Below are 19,265 nucleotides of genomic sequence, written 5' to 3'. Positions count from 1 at the left end.
AAGCAGGGCTTTTTTTGTAGCAGAAACTCCTTTGCATGTTAGGCTACACCCCTCTGATGGAGCCAATCCTCCAGGAGCGTACAGTAGGCTCTGTAAGAAGAGCCCTGTAAACTCTTGGAGAATTGGCTACATCGGGTGTGTGGCCTAATATGCAAAGGAGTTCCTGCTACAAAAAAAGCCCTGCGGCAATAAGAGCTACTTGGGGCATCCAAAACAAAAGAAGTCTTCACCTGCTTAGAGGGAGTCAGATGAATTTCCCGGGGAATGAACGTCCTGGAAGATTAAAATGGTCCCCCACTGGTTTTTGAATGTTATGGTTTCTAATATCAGACATGTCCATTCATTCTTTGTTGAAGGGACTGGCTTGTTTGTCCAATGTAGGGTGGAAGGGAACAGCTGACAGTTAGGCAAGAATGTATTAAGAACATAAGAGAGCATAAAAGAAGCCATGTTGGATCAGGCCAATGGCCCATCCAATCCAACACTCTGTGTTACACAGGGGCCAAAAAACCCCAGGCACCATCAGGAGGTCCATCAGTGGGGCCAGGACACTAGAAGCCCTCCCATTGTGCCCCCCAGCACCAAGAATACAGAGCATCACTGCCCCAGACAGAGTTCCATCTATGCCCTGTGGCTAATAGCCATTGATGGACTTCTGCTCCATATGTTTATCCAATCCCTCTTGAAGCTGGCTATGCTGGTAGCCACCACCACCTCCTGTGGCAGTGAATTCCATGTGTTAATCACCCTTTGGGTGAAGAAGTATTTCCTTTTATCCGTTCTAACCCGACTGCTCAGCAGTTTCATTGAGTGCTAAGATGAAATACTGTATTGGCTAAGATGAAATACTGAGGGGTGGGGGGCTACTTCAGATCAAAGATTTGGCCTGTGTCCATCTTATGCCCCCATGAAAACAGCATCCGTTTACAGAGGATTTGATGATATGACACTCTCCAGACCAAATAACCAGATTAGTTCCCCTGGAGAAAATGGCTGCTTTGGAGGGTAGACTTGTATTATAGGCTGTCATCACACATGCTAAATAATGCAGTTTCAATCCACTTTCAAACTGGATTTTGCCAGTTCACACACAGTGAAATCCAGTTGGAAAGTGCACTGAAAGTGGATCGAAACTGCATTATTTAGCAAGTGTGATATGTCATTATTTGCTACTGAAATCCCTCCCCTCCCCTGTCTTGCCTAGGCTCCACCCCCAAATAGCCAGCAATTTCTCAGCGTGGAGTCCACAAGCCCTGATGTCACAGTTTCCTCCCGCTGAAGTTGCTATTTCTTCCTGATCTCTGTCTCTTGGAGAACAGGTATCATTCCAGGAGAACTCCGGCCGCCCTTTGGAGTTTGGCAGATCTGTCGTCTACTTTTGCTTTTGAATGGCTCGCAGATGCATCCTTCCCAAAATACTCAGTGCATCGGAGGCCCGAGGTGCTTGCAGGAAGAAGCTATCGGGTCCGCCAGGAAACAAAAGGGAATGCACTACAAATCCCAGCAGGCGTTGCGATCGTGGGAAGAGTTTGGGCAGGTCCCTCAGCCTGCAGATTAGATGCGGAAGGGTTTTGGTTCCGGTGGAAGAATTGCAATAGCAACAAAATAAATAGACCGAGTAACGTCTGAAGCTTGCTGTTTGCAAATGCTGGTAAGTAGGGGTAGAGTTGGGGGCGTGTGGAGTGTTTGCTCAAAGAATGCTTTGGGGACGTTAAAGGAAGCTGATTGTTCCTTTTTCTGAGTTTGCCTTAACTTTGCAACCCAGGGCTGGGCGCCAGGAGTAAGAAGCGACCTCACGGGGCGGCCAGATTCGTTGGAGAGTCCATATCCCAGAGTCGGGTTCAGATTTTGAGCAGAGATTTCTTGCCACTGGGCAATGAACTATCCTTGCTTCCTTTATTTTAGCACAACAGGGACCAGGCTGCATAGGATAACCAGAATAATATCAGGAATCCAAATTAACTGCTGTTGTGAAATGGTTGCTCTTAAGGTTGCCAACCTCCAAGTGGAGCCTGGAGATCTGGAGTTCCAAGGTATCTCCAGAGATCAGTTCCCCTGGAGAAAATGGCTGCCTGAGAAGGAGCACTGTAGTGGTTAGACAATTAGACTATGATTTGGGAGGCCTTGGTTTGAATCTGCAGTCTGCCGTGAATGTTGCTGAGTGTGGCCTTTGGCTGGTCACACTCCCCTCATCCTCACCTGCTTCACAGAGTTGTGAGGACAGGGATGTACTAAAAGGAACGACAGGATTGCCCACTGGAAATACTGGGAGAGGCTCAAAGGCCCATTGTGAATAATGTGAGTCAGGAATGCCACTTGACTTGCATGGGCACAATTATGGCACAATCCCAAGTTGCAAAGAAAATGTGGAATGGATTTTCTATTATGGTGTCTGGGCCTGGAATGACAGGTCGCAGAATGGAATGACAGCCCCTGGGGGTAGCAGAAGTGTCCTGGGACTGGAAGGACAGGGCCCAGCATGGAATGACAGTCCCTGGGGTTAGGAGATGCATTCTGGGACTGGAATGACAGCCTCCGAGAGTAGCAGAAACAGGCCTGTAGCCAGAAAATTTTGGGTGGAGGGGCCCCTGAAGTAAGAAATTTGGTGGGGGGGCCGCAGGGCCAGATGGCTCCATTTGCACAGAAGATTTTGAGCAGAGCTTTCTTGTCACTGGGGAGTGGACTATCCTTGCTTCCTTTTTTAGCACAACAGGGACCAGGCTGCATAGGATAACCAGAATAATATCACGGATCCAAGTTTTGCAAACTCCACCCCCTCTGGGCTTTCCTGCAGCGTGGTAAAAGCCAGTGGGGTCAGAAAACCCCGTTTGCACTGGAGGCTCCTCTTGAGGAGCCCTTCGTGAAAACTCCACTCTTGCTGGGCTTTTCCGCAGCACGGGAAAGGCCAGCAGGGCCAGATTGTCCCGTTTGCACCGAGGTTGTGCAAATGCCACTCCTGCTGAGCAGCAGCAGCCCTGGAGGCCCTCCAATGGAGGGGCCCCATAGGGGGAAGGGGTTTTTTAATACAAGGGCCGTGCCCCCCGCCCCCCCCCCCTCTCGTGGCTGCGGGCCTGAGCAGAAACATTCTGGCACTGTAATGTAGTGGGGTACAATGATGCCTATTATAATTGGGGGAAATTAGCTTAGCAAGAAGCGGGTAACGGATTTCTACCAATGTATACTAATATATACCTGGGTGTACTGCACTCACCGCCATACAATAATTGTTATTATTTAGGATAAACAGGTGAAATATGACTGGGTATGGTGAGATTAGTTCAAAGGGCTGTACATGTCTTTCTTGAGAGACCCATTTCTCTTAAGGGCAGAGAGGAGAGTTGTCCATGGGTCAGCCTCTGTGATTCACCTTATGCTTCTCAGTTAATCTTGAGTAGAGCAGTCACAGGTTTCCCAACAAGAAAATCAAGTTCACTTCATTAAAAAAGCAGGCCTAAAAGTTATAAGTGAGCAGTGACTCACAAAGGCTCATACTTTGCCACATATTTTGTTAGTCTTTAAGGTGTTGTTGGACTCTTGTTCTTAAGCATAAGGAAGTGTCACAAATTATCCCTTTCGATGTGTGTTTGTGTTCAGCTGTCAACATGGCTTGGCCTGAGGGAAATGTAGTGAGGTCTGTTTCTTCTTTCAGAGTCCAGTAAGCTTTGAAGATGTGGCTGTGTACTTCACAGAAGGCCAGGGAGCCTTGTTGGATCCAAACCAAAGAGCCTTGTATAGGGAAGTCATGATGGAGACTTATGAGAACATGGCCTCATTAGGTAAGGAGCTTGCTTCCACATATAATGGTTCTGGAAGATGTTAAATAATGTGTTCCTGTCAACACTGTCTTCTACTCCAGTGTTCTCTAACATTTTTAAGCCTGTAGGCACCTTATGAATGGCTGCCACACACTTCTGTGGAAAAAACAGTGGCATTTAGGATGACCTTGCAGTCTGCAAGGATAACCTATGGCCTCCCCAGAAACCTCTGGCTTGACCTGGCCTCCAGTGCAAACGCAATCCGTCCTTGTGTATGGAGTGTTCTCATGGGGGCTCATGTGGTACACTGGCCATGATCACTGACAATTTTGTAGGTCATAAAAATAGTAACTTAATTGTCATCCAGAAGGATACATGAACACACATGAAGCTGCCTTATGCTGATCCTTGGTCCAACGCAGTTAGTATTGTCTACTCAGGCTGGCAGCAGCTCTCCAGAGTCTTAGCTGGAGCTCTTTCACATAGAATCGTAGAGTTGGAAGATACCTCCAGGGTCATCTAGTCCAACCCCTTGCACAATGCAGGAAATTCATAAATACCTCCCCCTAAAATCACAGGATCCTCATTGCTGTCAGACGGCCATCCAGCTTCTGTTTAAAAACCTCCAAGGAAGGAGAGCCCACCACCTCCCAAGGAAACCTGTTGCACTGAGGAACTGCTCTGATTGTCAGGAGGTTCTTCTTAATATTGAGCTGGAAACTCTTCTGATTTAATTTCAACCTCTTGGTTCTGGTCCTGCCTTCTGACCTGCTATTGGATCTCTTTAACTGGAGATGCCGAGGATTGAACCCTGAACCTTCTGCATGCCAAGCAGGGGCTGTACTACTGAGCCACAGCTCTTCCTCAAAGGCATCCTGTTTTTTCTGGCAATAGAACATGTTATTCAGGAACAGTGTTCCCATGAGGCTTCAAGCTTTGTATGAGCTCCCCCTCCCGACCAATTATAGTTTAAGAAGTCTCACACAGTCCTCGTGATATTTACTGGTTTTTTTCCTCCCCTCTGCTTTTCTTGACAAGGGTTCCTGTTCATCAAACCTGCTCTCATCTCCCAGCTGGAGCAGGGAGAAGAGCTATGGGTGCCAGAGTTGCAGGACTTGGAAGCTGCAGAGGTCTTGGACACCTCAGGAGAAGGATCAAGGTAACTAATCTAAACTTTATTCAGAAGTGCAATAATCATCTAGAAGATACTACATCCTTAACTTATGTGTATATGAAGCTGTCTCTTACTAGGTCACAGCATAGATCAGGGGTGGCCAAACTTTCTTAACATAAGAACCAAATGGAATAAGCATCAGATGTTAGAGAGCCGCAAGACATGAACGTCAGATGTTAGAGAGCTGGAAGGGAGGAAAATAGATGGGGGAGGTAGAGGTGGAAGGAAAGCAACTTTAACTTTAAATGCATTCTCCCAAGTCACCACCAGCTGGCTTGGCTTGGCAAAAGGACTTAAGGAGACAAATGCCTTCTCCAAGCTGGCCAACAGGGTAATGGAGGCTTCTAGAGCCACACAATATGTGTGAAAGAGCCCCAGTTTGGCTACCCCTGGCATATGAACATATATGAAGCTGCTTTATACTGAATCAGACCCCTGGTCCATCAAAGTCAGTATTGTCTTCTCAGACTGGCAGCGGCTCTCCAGGGTCTCAAGCTGAGGTTTTTCACACCTCTTTGCCTGGACCCTTTTTTTGGAGATGCCAGGGATTGAACCTGGGACCTTCTGCTTACCAAGCAGATGCTCTACCACTGAGCCACCGTCCCTCCCCTAGAGGGCATAGATTCATTTCACTCTTGAGAGCTAATGTGGCATAGTGGTTAAAAGCACTGGCTTAGGATCAGGGTGGCCCGTATTCAGATCCTCACTCTGCCATGGTAGCAGTCCATGTGACTTTAGGCCAGTCACTCTCTTGGTCTAGCCTACCTCACAGGGTTGTTGTGTGGATTAAGGAAAACAAAGAAGGAATCCCAGAAAATAACTATTTGTGTTTGTCCTTTATCTTTGTAGATGAGTACTGGAAAAGATGCTTGGGCCCCATTGGTGGAAAGTGCTTAAATCAGGAATTGAACCTTACTGGGCACCAGGAACTCTACACGGCAGAAGAACCTTATGAAATCATAGAGTGCAGAATGTGTTTGGCTGAGTGGCTCTCATTCCTTAATCACCAGAAGGTCCATAGAGGAGAGAAGCCCTATAAGTGTGTGGAATGCTGAAAAAGCTTCCTTTGCCTTTCGGTCCTTGTGAACTATCGGAGAGTTGACACAGAGGAGAAGCCCTATTCATGCCCAGAGTGTGGGAAATGTTTTGCTCAACATTCATACCTTGTGACCCACCAGAGATTCCACACAGGAGAGCAGCCATGTGAATGCTTAGGGTGTAGGAAATGCTTTACTCAACAACCCCAGCTCATGGCCTGTGAAAGAATCCATACAGGAGAAGATAAAACCTGATGACCAACCGGAGAGTTCCCACAGGAGAGAAACCCTACAAACGCCCCCAGTGGGAGAGATATTTTACTCGGCACACAAGCTTCGCTAACCCACGAGAGCGTCCACACAGGACAGAAGCCCTATAAATGCTCCGAGTGTGGGAAATGTTTTACTCAGCTGTCATACTCCTTCTAAGCTGTGGAGTCTTGTGAGCAAAAATTCTACTTTGTACGTTACTGGCATTCAAGTCGTGAACTACTACGTAAATTAGTTTTGCTCTGGGGCCTTTTTTTCAGAGCGAAGACAAAAATGTGCAAGCCAGAAGCTAAAAAACTGTGAGCCAGCTCACACTAACTCTTAAGTAATGCTGCTTATGACCCATCGAAGACGTCACACAGAAGAGAAACTTTACCAGTGCTCAGACTGTGAGAAGTGTTTTGCTGACAACTTAAACTTTGAACAAGATGAGAAGGATCCACGTTGAAGAGAATGCTATTGGATATGAGAAATGTTTTACATGCCAGTCTTATCTTCTGATTCAAGAGATCATCCTCACAGGAAAGAAACCGTATTGATGCCCCAAGTGTGGGAAATGCTTTGTGAATCTCTCAGGCTTTTCAAAGCACAAGCAAGTGCACTCAGGAGAGAAACTGTATAAACGTTTGGAGTGTGGGAAATGTTTTGGTCAGCAGTCACATTTTGTGACCCACCACCGAATTCACTCTGGAGAGAAGCCCTACCAGTGCCCAAAGTGTGGGAAATGTCTTACTGACTTCTCTGGCCGTGTGCAATACAAGAGGCTTTGCAAGGGAGAGAATTCCTAGAAATGTTAAAAGGGGTGGGTACATTTTTGTTCACAGCTCAGGTCTTGGGTCTACTGGAGTGGAGTCTTTAATTATTTTAAATTTAAAAAAGCAAACTAATGACATTTTCTGTTAACAGCTCAATTTTTTAGCAATTTCTTCGCGCAGACGAAAAATTGGTTCCTCATCAGTGATACATTTCTGCATTGCAGTTCCATAAAAAAGTGTGAAATTTTCTTTGGTTGCCATTCTTCGCAATTCATTTCTGCCAACTTTCGACAACAGTCATTCTATACTGTGTGACATCTCATATGCTAGAATCATTATTGTAGGTTTGGGGCCCATGAAAATCACTCTATCTGTGATTACTTGGTTTCTTGAGGGCCTAGCATAGGGATGCAACCCAGTTTTTTTCCCTCACTCATCCAAAGGTGCCACCATTTTATTGTTATGCTCCCCTTGCTGCCAAACCACCTGGCTGAGCCACTCTCTAATAATACCCAGCAGTCCCCTAGCAGCCTGTGGATCTTCCACCTGTGAAGTTCCTCATGTATCATGAAAGAATGAACAAAGGTTATTTTTTAATGGAAGCAAGTTTTTCTTGTTTACTTTACCCTACTCTTTGGGTCATTTTGAGGTAATTTTATTCTACCCTGATACCGGTCTCCTCCCCAAGAATATTGGATATTTTTTTTTCCTTTATCCTAACGTAATTTGAAGAAAGTTCTGTTCAGCTCACCAGGAAAGCATTTAATTTAGGAGCCAAGCCATTCAGAGATACTACTCAGGAAAGGAATTATGTATATGTACAGAAATGCTTTGTTTGAAAGGAAACTCAGTTTCCATTGAAAAAATTCATAAGCAAGTGATACAGATTTTTAATTTGGCTCCTGTGACATAGCAAATGTGTTTGTTTATCCAGTGATTAGTATTTCAATTAATAATGTTTATTTCAGGGTCCTTGGTATTTTTCATTTCCCTGTAGTTTTCTTTGCTCAAGTGTTTTAGTTTTCTTTACTCAGCTGTTTTGTCACTGTAACTTGTTGACATCTTCTGAAAACCCACCTTTCCCACAAAGCCTCTGGCTTGGATGAACCCTTTTGTCCCCATCCTTGAAATGAAATCACCACTTCAAACAGAGCCTTGTCGTGTTTCTTTATCCTTTTTGTTGTTTGTTTCTGTGCCCCCTCCCTTCTTCCCCTCTCCTTTGTTGTCAAGGTTTACTTTCGGCTCTTGGGGTAGAAACCTGATTTGTCTCCCCCCTGCATTTCTCAGTAATGTACACTGATGGTGCTCTAGAAATAATACTTTTTTTAGTTCCATCTGATGCCAGTCCTGCTTTGGTGTCTCAGTACTTCAGTGTAACTTGCTCATATTACTCAATAAACCTCCTCATTTCTGACCTCAGTTAATCCTAGGCTTTTCACCCAGCCTAACATAACAAGCAACTCTTAGTCCCTTTGCTTGGGAATTCATGTCTGAGTCAGCTGCCTGCAATCCCCTGCTGACACTCTTTACCCTGATTGCTTTTCTTCAGTTCAGATCCTGCCTTCCCCCTTCCTGAAGTCCTGGCTGCAATCAGTTTCCACCCTGGCCATAGGGCTGACATTTCCTGACCACTCTTGAAATTATGCATGACAGTTCTGCTGAGGGGCTAACTGTCACCTAGGCAGGAGTAGAATTCCAGCAGGAGCTCCTTTGCATATTAGACCACACACCCTGATGTAGCCAGTCCTCTGAGCTCTTGCAAAAAAGAGCCCTGTAAGCACTTGGAGGATTAGCTACATCAGTGGGTGTGGCCTAATATGTAAAGGAGCTCCTGCTAGAATTCCACCCCTGCACCTAGGGATGCCAGGCCTCTAACCAGGATCCCTGGGAGTTTTAAGGGCGGGACAAGGGACAAATATAATGATACACACGCATGGCATCACATCCAGCCAAAGACCTGAGTCTGAAGTAAGCCTGCTGGTTGACCCTCTGGCATCAGGTACAGTCAGTGTTGCCCAATGTGCTTATGTCACATCTGGATGTAGCATCACACATCATGTGAAATCATTTCCATCCTCCTGACCTTTCTCCTGCTGGCTCAGAGAGCAGGTATGGGGTGGTGGGCCTACCAGGGGAGCCCTCCCACCATATATAGCTAGCTAGTAGCCCTACTTTCACCTCAAACAGGGTTTTCCCCACTAGTCAAAATTTCACTTTCTCGTGTACTTGACTGCACTGTGGTTCTCAGTGGGAAATGAAAAGGACACAAATTAGGTTTGGGAGGTCCAGGATCTGGGTCAGAGTGAAAGACTGCCCAAGCCTGGAACAATCACTGAGGTAAAACTGACAGGCACGTGATGATTTCTTATTAAAATATGAACAAGAGCTACATTTATTTAGGAAAAAAAGATTTAAATATTAACGCTTCTTTTAATGTAACCCTCAAAAACCTAACTTTCTTCCTTGCTTCACTTCTCCCTCTCATATCCCAATTCCCCCAGTACCTCCCTCCATTGGTGGATTCACAGCACTGCTTTCTTGGATAGCTGTGTCTCTGGGGCACCTTTCTTAGCTCTACCTGTCAAACTGTGCTTTGTTCACATAGTGAATGCGTGTACAACCCATGCACAGTGTACACTAGGTAGTTCAAGTAATTGTTGTGTAAAGTAATCATATGTATGGCTACACATGAAATAAACACCATATTTACCAGGATGAAGTTGGCACCCAGATCTTTGATCGTAGTTCTTAGTTCTTTCTTTGCCAATCCAATTGCAAATATTGCCTTAAAAACTCTATACTCCAATGTTGGACCATGAAAAGGCATCTGTCTCAGGGTTCTCTGCCCTACATGGGGGCCTATGTTATTTCCTGGCCAAAGCTTGATTTTAACTACTCCAAAGTGGGGTACCCCAGAACAAAGGAAGTTTAAGAAAAAGGGACAGCTGTGTGTTCCCATTCTGACTTTTGGAGCATCCTGGATCATACATCCCCAGAGGCCGTGTTGTGCAACATGACAGACATGGGTCCCGGTCCAAAGCCTGGTTTGGGCCCAAAAAACTTCAGATTGCCCCTGGGAATCTCATAGGATTAAACATTTCCAAAAGGTGCTGAAACGAATAACTGGGCCAGGCTTTGCATCACAGGAGGCTATAGGTCCACTCAGGGAACAGGCCACTAAGTATGTAAGATTTATTGTGGTCTGAACCTTATTTAGGGATCCATTTTTCAATATTACCGATATTTATGGTTGAGCTGGTGAATAAGGTTCCTGGAAACCAACTACGGTCTTGTGAGCAACTGTGAAGCTTTAGGGTTCTGAGTTTCAGGTTAGGAAATTCCTGGAGCTTTGGAGGGTGGGATTTGAGAAGGGTAGGGGCCAGTGTTCCCTCTGAGCTGAGTTAGCGTGAGCCAGCTCACAGTTTCTTAGCCTCTGGTTCACACATTTTTGTCGTAGCTCAGGAAAAATGGCCCCAGAGCAAACTATGCAGTAACTCACAACTTTAATGCCTGTAGCTCAAGAATAATGTTCCCTCTAAGTCTTGTGAGCAAAAATTCTACTTTATGAGCCACTGGCATTAAAGTTGTGAGCTACTGATATTAAAGTTGTGAACCACTGCATAAATTAGTGCGCTCTGGGGTTATCCTTCCTGAGCTAAGACAACAATCTGTGAGCTAGCTCACGCTAACTCAGAGGGAACACTGCTCAAGAAGTACAATTTTTGCTCATGGGTCTCGACAGCTTAGAACATTAGTAGAGACCTCAGCATTGTATGATCCACTCTCCAAAGCAGCCATTTTCTCCAGAGGAACTGATCTCCATTGCTTGGAAATCATTTGCAATTCTAGGAGATCCCCTGGCCCCACTTCAAGGTTGGCAAAGCTAGCAGGAAACTAGCCTTTACACAGGGTTTGATTCCTCACTCCTCCACATGCACCTGCTGGAATGGCTTTGGATCAGCCATAGCTATCACAGGAATTGTCCTTGAAACGCTGATCTTCTAGTATGGCTTAGCCGTCAATTGAAATATCCAAAATGGACGTTTGAGAGAAGCTGGTCTGAGGACCTTGTCAGGTTGTATTACTTATTGTATTCTTGCAGTTATTGTTTAATTCTGTATCAGAGTTTATTGTATTATTGTTGTCACATTTGGTCTTTTTACACAGTTGGTTTATGAAGAAGCTGCAAATGCAGTGGAACGCTATTTAAACCGGTGATTGCGTGAAGGCAAGAATTTTTCCTTCGGAAGCCGACATCAATGGAAGGCCTCCATTTGGAGTTTAGTTCTGAGTCATAGTACTCCTTACAGACTTGGTGAAAAAGAATTTTTCGGAGTCATCCTTAGAAACTGTTTTTGTTTGGGACTTTATGTTCTCTATATGTTTTGAATGTTTGGAATGAAGTTTGGATGTTTTTGCACAGTATAATGTATCGATTTTTATAAATTTGTCTATTTGTATTCTTGACACAATTGTTTTTAGATTTTCCACCTGGGGATTGGCAAGCCTACTGGAAATCCCTATTCTATGTCAGCAAAGAGGAAAGATGGTTGGGTGAGGGAGGCATGCAATATTCCCTCTAAACCATGGAGTCTTGTGAGCAAAACTTTTACTTTGTGAGCTACTGGCATTAAAGTTGTGCGTTATGGCATAAATTAGTTTGCTCTGGGGCTATTTTTCCTGAGCTAAGACAAAAATGCGTGAGCTGGAGGCCAAAAATCTGTGAGCTAGCTCCCACTAACAGCTTACAGGGAACACTGGAGGCATGTTTCCCTTTTGCTTTGAATTCAACGGGGGTTGACGTGCTAGGGACAACGACCTCCTAGACACATGTAAGCAGCTGCCTGTCTCCTTCTCAAGTGGAAAAGCCAGACCTGGTGGGCAAACGCTGCAGCGTTGCTGCTCAAGGAAAGAACACCTGAGCAGGAATATGCCTTAAATCGCTCACCAGTGACTAGGCCAGGAAAGCACTACAATTCCCAGCAGGCGTTGCACTTCCTAAGCCCGCAGCCGAGGCAAAAGGGGGTTGTGCTTCCAGGGAAGGAATTCCTATTGGGAAGCTCTAGAGCAGCCAGAAGTTCCCCAGGAGAGGCGGCCGAGTCGAATTGGGTATCATTTGTTGGCAAAGGCAGGTCGGTGCCAAATGGCGGGGCGGAGAGGAGGAGGGTTTTAGCGGCATATCTGTTGCAGGGAGGGGCGGCCGAGAGGGGCCTTCCCTTTGTGTGCCTTCAGTCGCTGCATCATTTATTCAGTTCTGGCTTGGGATGGGACTGCCGGGGAAGAAGGAATTGGCTGCATTTGAGCTTTGGGGACAGGGTTGGGAGAAGATAGAATATCCTCGGGAGACTAGCGAGTGAAAGGAAAAAAGGAGTGTGGGTGTGCTGATGGAGAGGCAAAGAGGGAGGGAGGGTGATCGGGGCGGGGGCTTCCTTTTGCTAATGCGCGGGCAATGGAGTAGCAAGGGGCGAGCACAATCCTGGGCAGATACTCTTAAGAACGTAAGAGAAGACATATTGGATCAGACCAGTCCAACACAGTGGCCAAATAAACCAGGTGCCACCAGGAGGTCCATCAGTGGGGCCAGGACACTAGAAGCCTTCCCATTATTGCTCCCCCCCTGCCCCAAGCACCAAGAATACAGAGCAGAGGTGACCAAACTTGCTTAACGTAAGAGCCGCATAGAATAAATGTCAGATGTTTGAGAGCTATAAGACACGAACATCAGACATTTGAGAGCTGCAAGGAAGGGAGGGAGGAGGGGAAAAGTTGGGAGGAAAGAGGATGAGAGAGGTGGAATGAAAGCTACTTTAAATTCATTCTCCAAGCTGCCAGATAACTTGACTTCCAGAAGTGATTAAAGAGAGAGATGCCTTTTCCTAGCTGGCCAACGGGGCAGTGGGGGCTTCAAGAGCCATGCAATATGTGTGAAAGTGCCACATGTGGCTCCTGAGCCACAGTTTGGCCACCCCTGATACAGAGCATCACTGCCCCAGACAGAGTGTTCTACCTGTACCTTGCAGGCTAATAGCCACTGATGGCCTCTGCTCCATACTTGTCTAGTATGAGTATTATAGATCTCTGATATCACTGGCCACTAGCTTTTCGGTAACCTTTCAGGCATACAGGGCCCTTAAGAGTAATACAGCCCTGGAATAAAAGAATCAAAAAGAGGAATCAAAGATCATTTGGTCCATCACAACTTTGCTCCCATTTAGCCAATCAGGCTGTTTCCGCACATCGATGGGCATTGCATTATCTTTACTGTGTCACAGTCAGTTGCAAGTGGTTTGACTGTACACACAGGAAATTTCATTTGCAAATGGCTGCTAGGAAGAGCAAGGATGCAGCCTTAAGGTTGTTTGTGAATTTTTAGGCCGACCTTCCTTGCAAGCAGGGCTCAGAGTGGCTGACAAGAACATACAAGCGGGCAGCCGTGTTGGTCTGAAGCAGTTGAACAAAGCAGGAGTCAAGGTGCACCTTTAAGACCAACCAATTTTTATTTAGAATGTAAGCTTTCATGTGCTCTTAAGCACGCTTCATCAGATGAGGAATCTAGCACAGTGAGCAAAGCCGAGCATAGCTGAGCAGAGCCATACATAGCTAGTAGGCAGTGGCCACTGATTTGTCTTTTTATTTGAGCAGTCCACGATATCTGTAAGACTGTCCTCCAATGCCACATTTCAAGCAAATCAACTTTCTTCCTATTAGCTTTCTTTGTTGTCTAACTTTCCCACCCATAAATAAAGGTAAAGGTAGTCCCCTGTGCAAGCACTGAGTCGTTCCCAATCCATGAGGTGACGTCACAAGTTACATGATGTTTTCTTGGCAGGTTTTTTAACGGGGTGGTTTGCCATTGCCTTCCCCAGTCCCTCTACACTTTCCCCCCAGCAAGCTTGGTACTCATTTTACTGACCTCAGAAGGATGGAAGGCTGAGTCAACCTTGAACTGGCTATCTGAACCCAGCTTCCACCGTGATCAAACTCAAGTTGTGAGCAGAGCATGGACTGCAGTATTGCAGTTTACCACTCTGTGCCATAAATAGTAATGGGGAATACTATGGCATAAATTACTTTGGTCTTGGTCACACACCAGTGACTTAAGGATCTTTTCTAGCTTTCTTTGGCACATTCATAGTAAATGAGTCACTGTCCTTACGATTTGTACTGCTGTCAGAGTAGCTGGATGTCCACAGGGTTTATTTGATGAGGGGTAGTTTTGAAAATTTCTGCTATGGGTTCGTAATCATGAAAAAGGGGGTCATAGTAAAAATCCTCAAACCACGCTTGGTTGTGGTGAGAAGTTCGGCCATGTTAAATAATCACCTGTGGCTTCTTGGAAAACTGCCTGAACGATGTCTTTCTGAATGGTCTCCCTTGGCTTTAATTTTTATTTTATTTTGTAGAGGATGATTTCCATCTCTCAATCTGGACTGCTGCCTCCTTTTGGAGAAAGGGAAAGAGCTCAGGTAGGAGATTCGGAGGGAGCTGCTGGATCTTGTGTGTGGAAGAGAGATGCATGATGGGACTGAAGTTTGGAAAGAATATGATGCATCCATTTTGCCAGGAAAAAAAGAGAAGGGTGTGATATTTTTCTCAAGTACTGATGTTTTTCTGTTTTTGTTGCTGAGTGTTCAAGCCCTGGAAGTGTGGATTTAGGGTTGCCAGGTCCAACTCAAGAAATATCTGGGGACTTTGGGGGTGGAACCAGGAGCAAGGGTGTAATAAAATGATTGAACTCTGAAGGAAGTTCTGGCCATCACATTTAAAGGGACCGCATGCCTTTTAATGCCTTCCCTCCATTTAGAAATAATGATGGATAGGGGCACCTTCTTTTGGGGCTCATAGAATTGGACTCCCTAGTCCAATCTTTTTGGAACTTAGGGGTATTTTGAGGAGAGGCACTGGATGCTATGCTGAAAATTTGATGCCTCTAGCTCGAAAAACAACCCCCCTAGAGCTCCAGACACCCATAGATCAATTCTCCATCATACCCTATGGGAATCAGTCTCCATAAGGTGTAATGGAATGCTTAGCAGATGTTTCCCTCCCCCCCCCACACTTTCTGATAACCCTAAAGTGGGGGGAGGGCCTCTAAACTGGGGGAGCCCCTGCCCCCAACTGGGGATTGACAGCTGTGGATTTCAGGTGCCCCAATGTCTGTTAACAATGACATGAAATGATTGTGCCTTCTTGATTTTGTAGATGCTGGTCACCTTTGAAGATGTGGTGATTTACTTCTCAAAGGAGGAATGGGCTCTGCTGGACCCAAACCAGAAAGCTTTGTACAGAGAAGTCACGTGGGAAAATTATGGGACTTTGGCCTCACTGGGTACCAAGAAATTTGTTTTTCATTTGAATCTTATGTCTCACGATGTGGTAGATGATTGCTAAAGGTTTACCTAAGACCACCCAATGCTTGGGGGGCAAGGAGTCAATTGTGTTTTATGCTCATCCCCTACCCAAGCAAGGTCCCCTTTTCAGCTGCTCAAGTAAAATACATGGACAAACATTCCTGCGATGCAGTACAGCCCGGTCTTTATTTATAAAGATCCTGCATTAGTGGGATTGGGCACAGCATCCTACTGCATCCTGCAGCCTTCAGGCCCATCTGGGATAATATGGACGAACCTCTAGCTTTTATTGCCAAAAGACATCCCGTGTCTACATTCCTGATAAAGGAACTATCAAATATTTCTATCACAGTGAAAGAGATTACGCACGTTAACAGCTTGACAGTGCAGTCCTAAACATGTATGCTCAGAAGTAAATCTAATTCAGTTCAGTTGAGCGTAATCCCTTTTGAGCATGTGCAGCATTGCAGCTTTAGAAACTTGGTTGTTCTTTAAAAGGCTATGTCTTTGGAAGGAAGCTTGCTGTAGCAACTGGGCATGTCTAACATGCAACAGAAGTCCTGCCTCTGCAACAGACATTTGCAGAGATGTTTTATTTTTAAAATTTGCGTAAAGTTAGTCGAATTTAAACAATGGACATACCTTTAAAATATGTTGTATGTGTCTACAGGAATTATTATTACCTAATGTTATAGATTAGAGCCCCGTGGCACAGAGTGGTAAAGCTGCAGTACTGCAGTCATAAGCTCTGCTCACAACCTGAGTTCAATCCCGGCAGAAGTTGGGTTCAGGTAGCCGGCTCAAGTATCTCAGCCTTCCATCCTTCCGAGGTCGGTAAAATGAGTACCCAGCTTGCTGGGGGGAAAGTGTAGATAACTGAGGAAGGCAATGACGAACCACTCCGTAAAAAGTCTGCCACGAAAACATTGTGATGCGACGTCATCCCAGAATCGGAAACGACTGGTGCTTGCACAGGGGACTACCTTTAGAAGAAGAAGACGACTGCAGATTTATACCCCGCCCTTCTCTCTGAATCAGAGACTCAGAGCGGCTTGCAATCTCCTATATCTTCTCCCCCCACAACAGACACCCTGTGAGGTGGGTGGGACTGACAGGGCTCTCATAGCGGCTACCCTTTAAAGGGCAACTCTTGCGATAATGTTATAGATTACATAGGAATCTTCCTACTACTTGTCTCAAGTCAATAACACCTTGTCTTAAAAGCATTTTTTTTTCATTCCAAAAGCATACTCAAGTTTCCAGGTTTTTCCAGTGAAAAAACTGAATAAGTCATTGGTTGTGGGGGGGTTCCCAAATTTTTCCAATCTACTGAGTTTTGCATCACACTCTCCATTCTCTTCTGTCTTTCCAAGGGTATCCCGTCCCCAAGCCTGACATCATTTGCAGGCTGGAAGATGGAGAAGAACTGTGGGTGCTGGATTCTTGGAACTTGGATGTGACAGAGATCGCCAGCATAAGCACTGGTGAGTTGTCCAGAAAAGCCAGCGGTTGAAATTTCACTGGCATTCTCTTGCAGTTTTCTTCTTTTCTTTTTCTATCAAGCTCCTTCTTCAAGATCATTCTCTTGCATACACATGGTTGGAAAATCTTACCCACATTTTCTTTTTACCCTGCAGGTGATTTGAAGAGAAAGATCACATGCCCAGAGTGCGGCAAATGTTTTACTAAGCAATGTAATCTTGCCAGGCACAAGCAAGTCCACGTGGCAAAGAAACCATATGAATGCCTGGAGTGTGGGAAAGGTTTTGCTCAGCAGCCACAGTTTCTGAAACACCAGCAAAGCCATAGCCAAGAGAAGCCCTATACCTGTGAGGAGTGTGGGAAAGGTTTTGCACACCGTTCTGTGTTTGTGACCCACCAGAGAGTTCACACAGGAGAGAAGCCCTATAAATGCCTGAAGTGCGGGAAGTGTTTGGCACTACAGGGAGATCTTGTGAGACATCAGCGACTCCACACGGGGGAAAGGCCCTACACATGCTCAGAGTGTGACAAAAGTTTTGCTCGCCATTCAAACCTTGTGAACCACCAGAGAGTTCACACTGGAGAGAAACCCTATAAGTGCCTGGAATGTGGGAAGTGTTTCACCTGCCATTCACATCTTGTGAGTCACCAAAGGATCCACACAGGAGAGAAGCCCTATAAATGTTTGGTGTGTAGGAAAAGCTTTGCTGAAAGATCCACCTTTGTGAAACACCAGAGGGTCCACACGGGGGAGAAGCCATATCAGTGCCTAGAGTGTGGGAAGTGTTTCGCTCAACATTCCAACATAGTGAAACACCAGAGAATCCATACAGGAGAGAAGCCTTTTAAATGCATGGAGTGTGGGAAATGTTTTACACGCCGCTCGTATCTGATGATCCACCAGAGCGTCCACACAGGAGAGAAGCTTTACAAATGCCTAGAATGTGGCAAAGGTTTTGCTCAGAACTCAACTCTGGTGCAACATATGAGAGTCCACACAGGGGAGAAGCCTTTCAAATGCCTGGAATGTGAAAAGTGTTTTGCTGAGAGCTCGAGCCTTGTGAAACACAGGAGGATTCACACAGGAGAGAAGCCCTATCAGTGCCTCGAGTGTGGAAGACATTTTGCGGATGTCTCAGGCTTGGTGAAACATAAGCGAGTCCACACAGGGGAGAGGCCTTACAAATGCCTGGAATGTGGGAAATGTTTTACTCAGAACTCAACTTTGGCCCAGCATAAAAGACTCCATACTGGAGAGAAGCCTTATGAATGCCTGGATTGTGGGAAATGTTTTGCTGAAAACTCAAGCCTTGTGAAACACAGGAGAGTCCACACAGGAGAGAAGCCCTATCGGTGCTTGGAGTGTGGGAGGTGTTTTGCGGACAATTCTGCCTTTGTGAAGCACAAAAGAGTCCACGCAGGAGAAAACGCCTATACCTGCCAAGAATGTGGGCAGTGTTTCACTCAACAGTCAGACTTTGTGAGTCATCAAGAAATTCACTGTCTTGGAGGCATTGTGCAGTTATAAAAATCTCCAGAGAGGTGAGATAGGGACTTAGGATCTCAAAGCTACCAAAGCAGTTCCCAGCCGTACAAGTGTATATTTATCTTCACTGACCACCCTGGTCCACCTTTGATTGTGGGGGGGTGGGGTGGGGGTGGGGGACATTTGCCATGGATAGCATCAGATGTGATGAAAGATAGTATTTTCGATGGGAATTGCCTGCTGGTGGCCCTGGTTCATACTGAGACTTTGCTAACCAGGAAAGTTGTATGGATGTCCTGAGAATGGTAGAAGACTTGCTCAGAAGAAGAGTCAAGGTGCATTGACATAATCATAATCCAATAAATCCAATATTTTATGTAGGTGTTTGTAACTACTAGTCTGTTGTAATACTTGTGTCTGTCACTAGAGGTCAATATAGTGCCCTATGCTTCTTTACTAGCTTTTCTTTTCCACTCCCACATTGCTTTTTATGTCTATGCAAGACTACCATGAGAATTATACCCTGCAATACTATGTAGCGAAGTGGATCTGAAAGTGTAGGCATGTAAACAAGGAAAATACTACGGCAGTGATAGAATAGCATAATTTGAAAACGTTGACACTTGGGTTGGAAGGCAGATTATTGCAATGGAGCTCTGTGCTTCATGATAAACTGATGTCAAGAATATTATTTAAAAATCATTTTTTTTTTCAGAAAAAAGTAAGTTTGGTGAGAGAGAAGCTCTGCATTATTAGTATTGTGCATACTGAGTATTGATTGCAGTAAGGTCCAGTAATCAGATTAAAAATTAAAAGTATGATTACAGATGACCAGCCAAATAAATTAGGTAGGTATGGAACATAGGAAGCTGCCTTCTCCTGAATCAGACCTTGATCCATCAAGGTCCGTATTGTCTACTCAGACTGACAGCGGCTGTTCAGGGTCTCGGGCAGA

The 19,265-nt window shown here is 45.4% G+C and overlaps 2 protein-coding genes across 4 annotated transcripts; both read left to right on the top strand.

The window, feature by feature from the left end:
* The first annotated feature begins 1,556 nt into the window (after nucleotides 1-1,556).
* On the top strand, nucleotides 1,557-8,143 carry LOC132572221 (zinc finger protein 621-like). Of its 2 annotated transcripts, none has more exons than XM_060239071.1 (4): nucleotides 1,557-1,651; nucleotides 3,650-3,776; nucleotides 4,794-4,914; nucleotides 5,779-8,143. In XM_060239071.1, the coding sequence occupies exons 1-4, from the start codon at nucleotides 1,646-1,648 to the stop codon at nucleotides 5,780-5,782; spliced, it is 258 nt and encodes an 85-aa protein (XP_060095054.1). In that variant the 5' UTR covers nucleotides 1,557-1,645; the 3' UTR covers nucleotides 5,783-8,143. The 2 variants fall into 2 exon arrangements, with proteins under 2 accessions (XP_060095054.1, XP_060095053.1); XM_060239070.1 differs by having other exon boundaries at nucleotides 1,640-1,651; nucleotides 4,829-4,914; nucleotides 5,779-5,869.
* A 3,845-nt stretch (nucleotides 8,144-11,988) lies between these two features.
* LOC132572219 (zinc finger protein OZF-like) lies at nucleotides 11,989-18,701 on the top strand. Of its 2 annotated transcripts, none has more exons than XM_060239066.1 (5): nucleotides 11,989-12,123; nucleotides 14,395-14,457; nucleotides 15,194-15,320; nucleotides 16,716-16,826; nucleotides 16,980-18,701. In XM_060239066.1, the coding sequence occupies exons 2-5, from the start codon at nucleotides 14,398-14,400 to the stop codon at nucleotides 18,350-18,352; spliced, it is 1,671 nt and encodes a 556-aa protein (XP_060095049.1). In that variant the 5' UTR covers nucleotides 11,989-12,123; nucleotides 14,395-14,397; the 3' UTR covers nucleotides 18,353-18,701. The 2 variants fall into 2 exon arrangements, with proteins under 2 accessions (XP_060095049.1, XP_060095050.1); XM_060239067.1 differs by having other exon boundaries at nucleotides 11,995-12,100.
* The last annotated feature ends 564 nt before the right edge of the window (nucleotides 18,702-19,265 follow it).

The sequence above is a fragment of the Heteronotia binoei genome, chromosome 5 (assembly GCF_032191835.1).
Source record: "Heteronotia binoei isolate CCM8104 ecotype False Entrance Well chromosome 5, APGP_CSIRO_Hbin_v1, whole genome shotgun sequence".
In the NCBI taxonomy this organism is placed as follows: domain Eukaryota; kingdom Metazoa; phylum Chordata; class Lepidosauria; order Squamata; family Gekkonidae; genus Heteronotia; species Heteronotia binoei.
The sequence above is the reverse complement of the archived record's forward strand: the minus strand, read 5'-3'. Positions and strand labels throughout refer to the sequence as shown.

Coding starts and splice junctions, on each gene's coding strand:
- LOC132572221 (XM_060239070.1), top strand. Junction 3,777..4,828: donor TGAGAACATGGCCTCATTAG/GTAAGGAGCTTG, acceptor CTCATCTCCCAG/CTGGAGCAGGGAGAAGAGCT. Junction 4,915..5,778: donor ACCTCAGGAGAAGGATCAAG/GTAACTAATCTA, acceptor TTATCTTTGTAG/ATGAGTACTGGAAAAGATGC.
- LOC132572219 (XM_060239066.1), top strand. CDS start 14,398: ATGATTTCCATCTCTCAATCTGGACTGCTGCCTCCTTTTGGAGAAAGG. Junction 14,458..15,193: donor GAGAAAGGGAAAGAGCTCAG/GTAGGAGATTCG, acceptor TTGATTTTGTAG/ATGCTGGTCACCTTTGAAGA. Junction 15,321..16,715: donor TGGGACTTTGGCCTCACTGG/GTACCAAGAAAT, acceptor TGTCTTTCCAAG/GGTATCCCGTCCCCAAGCCT.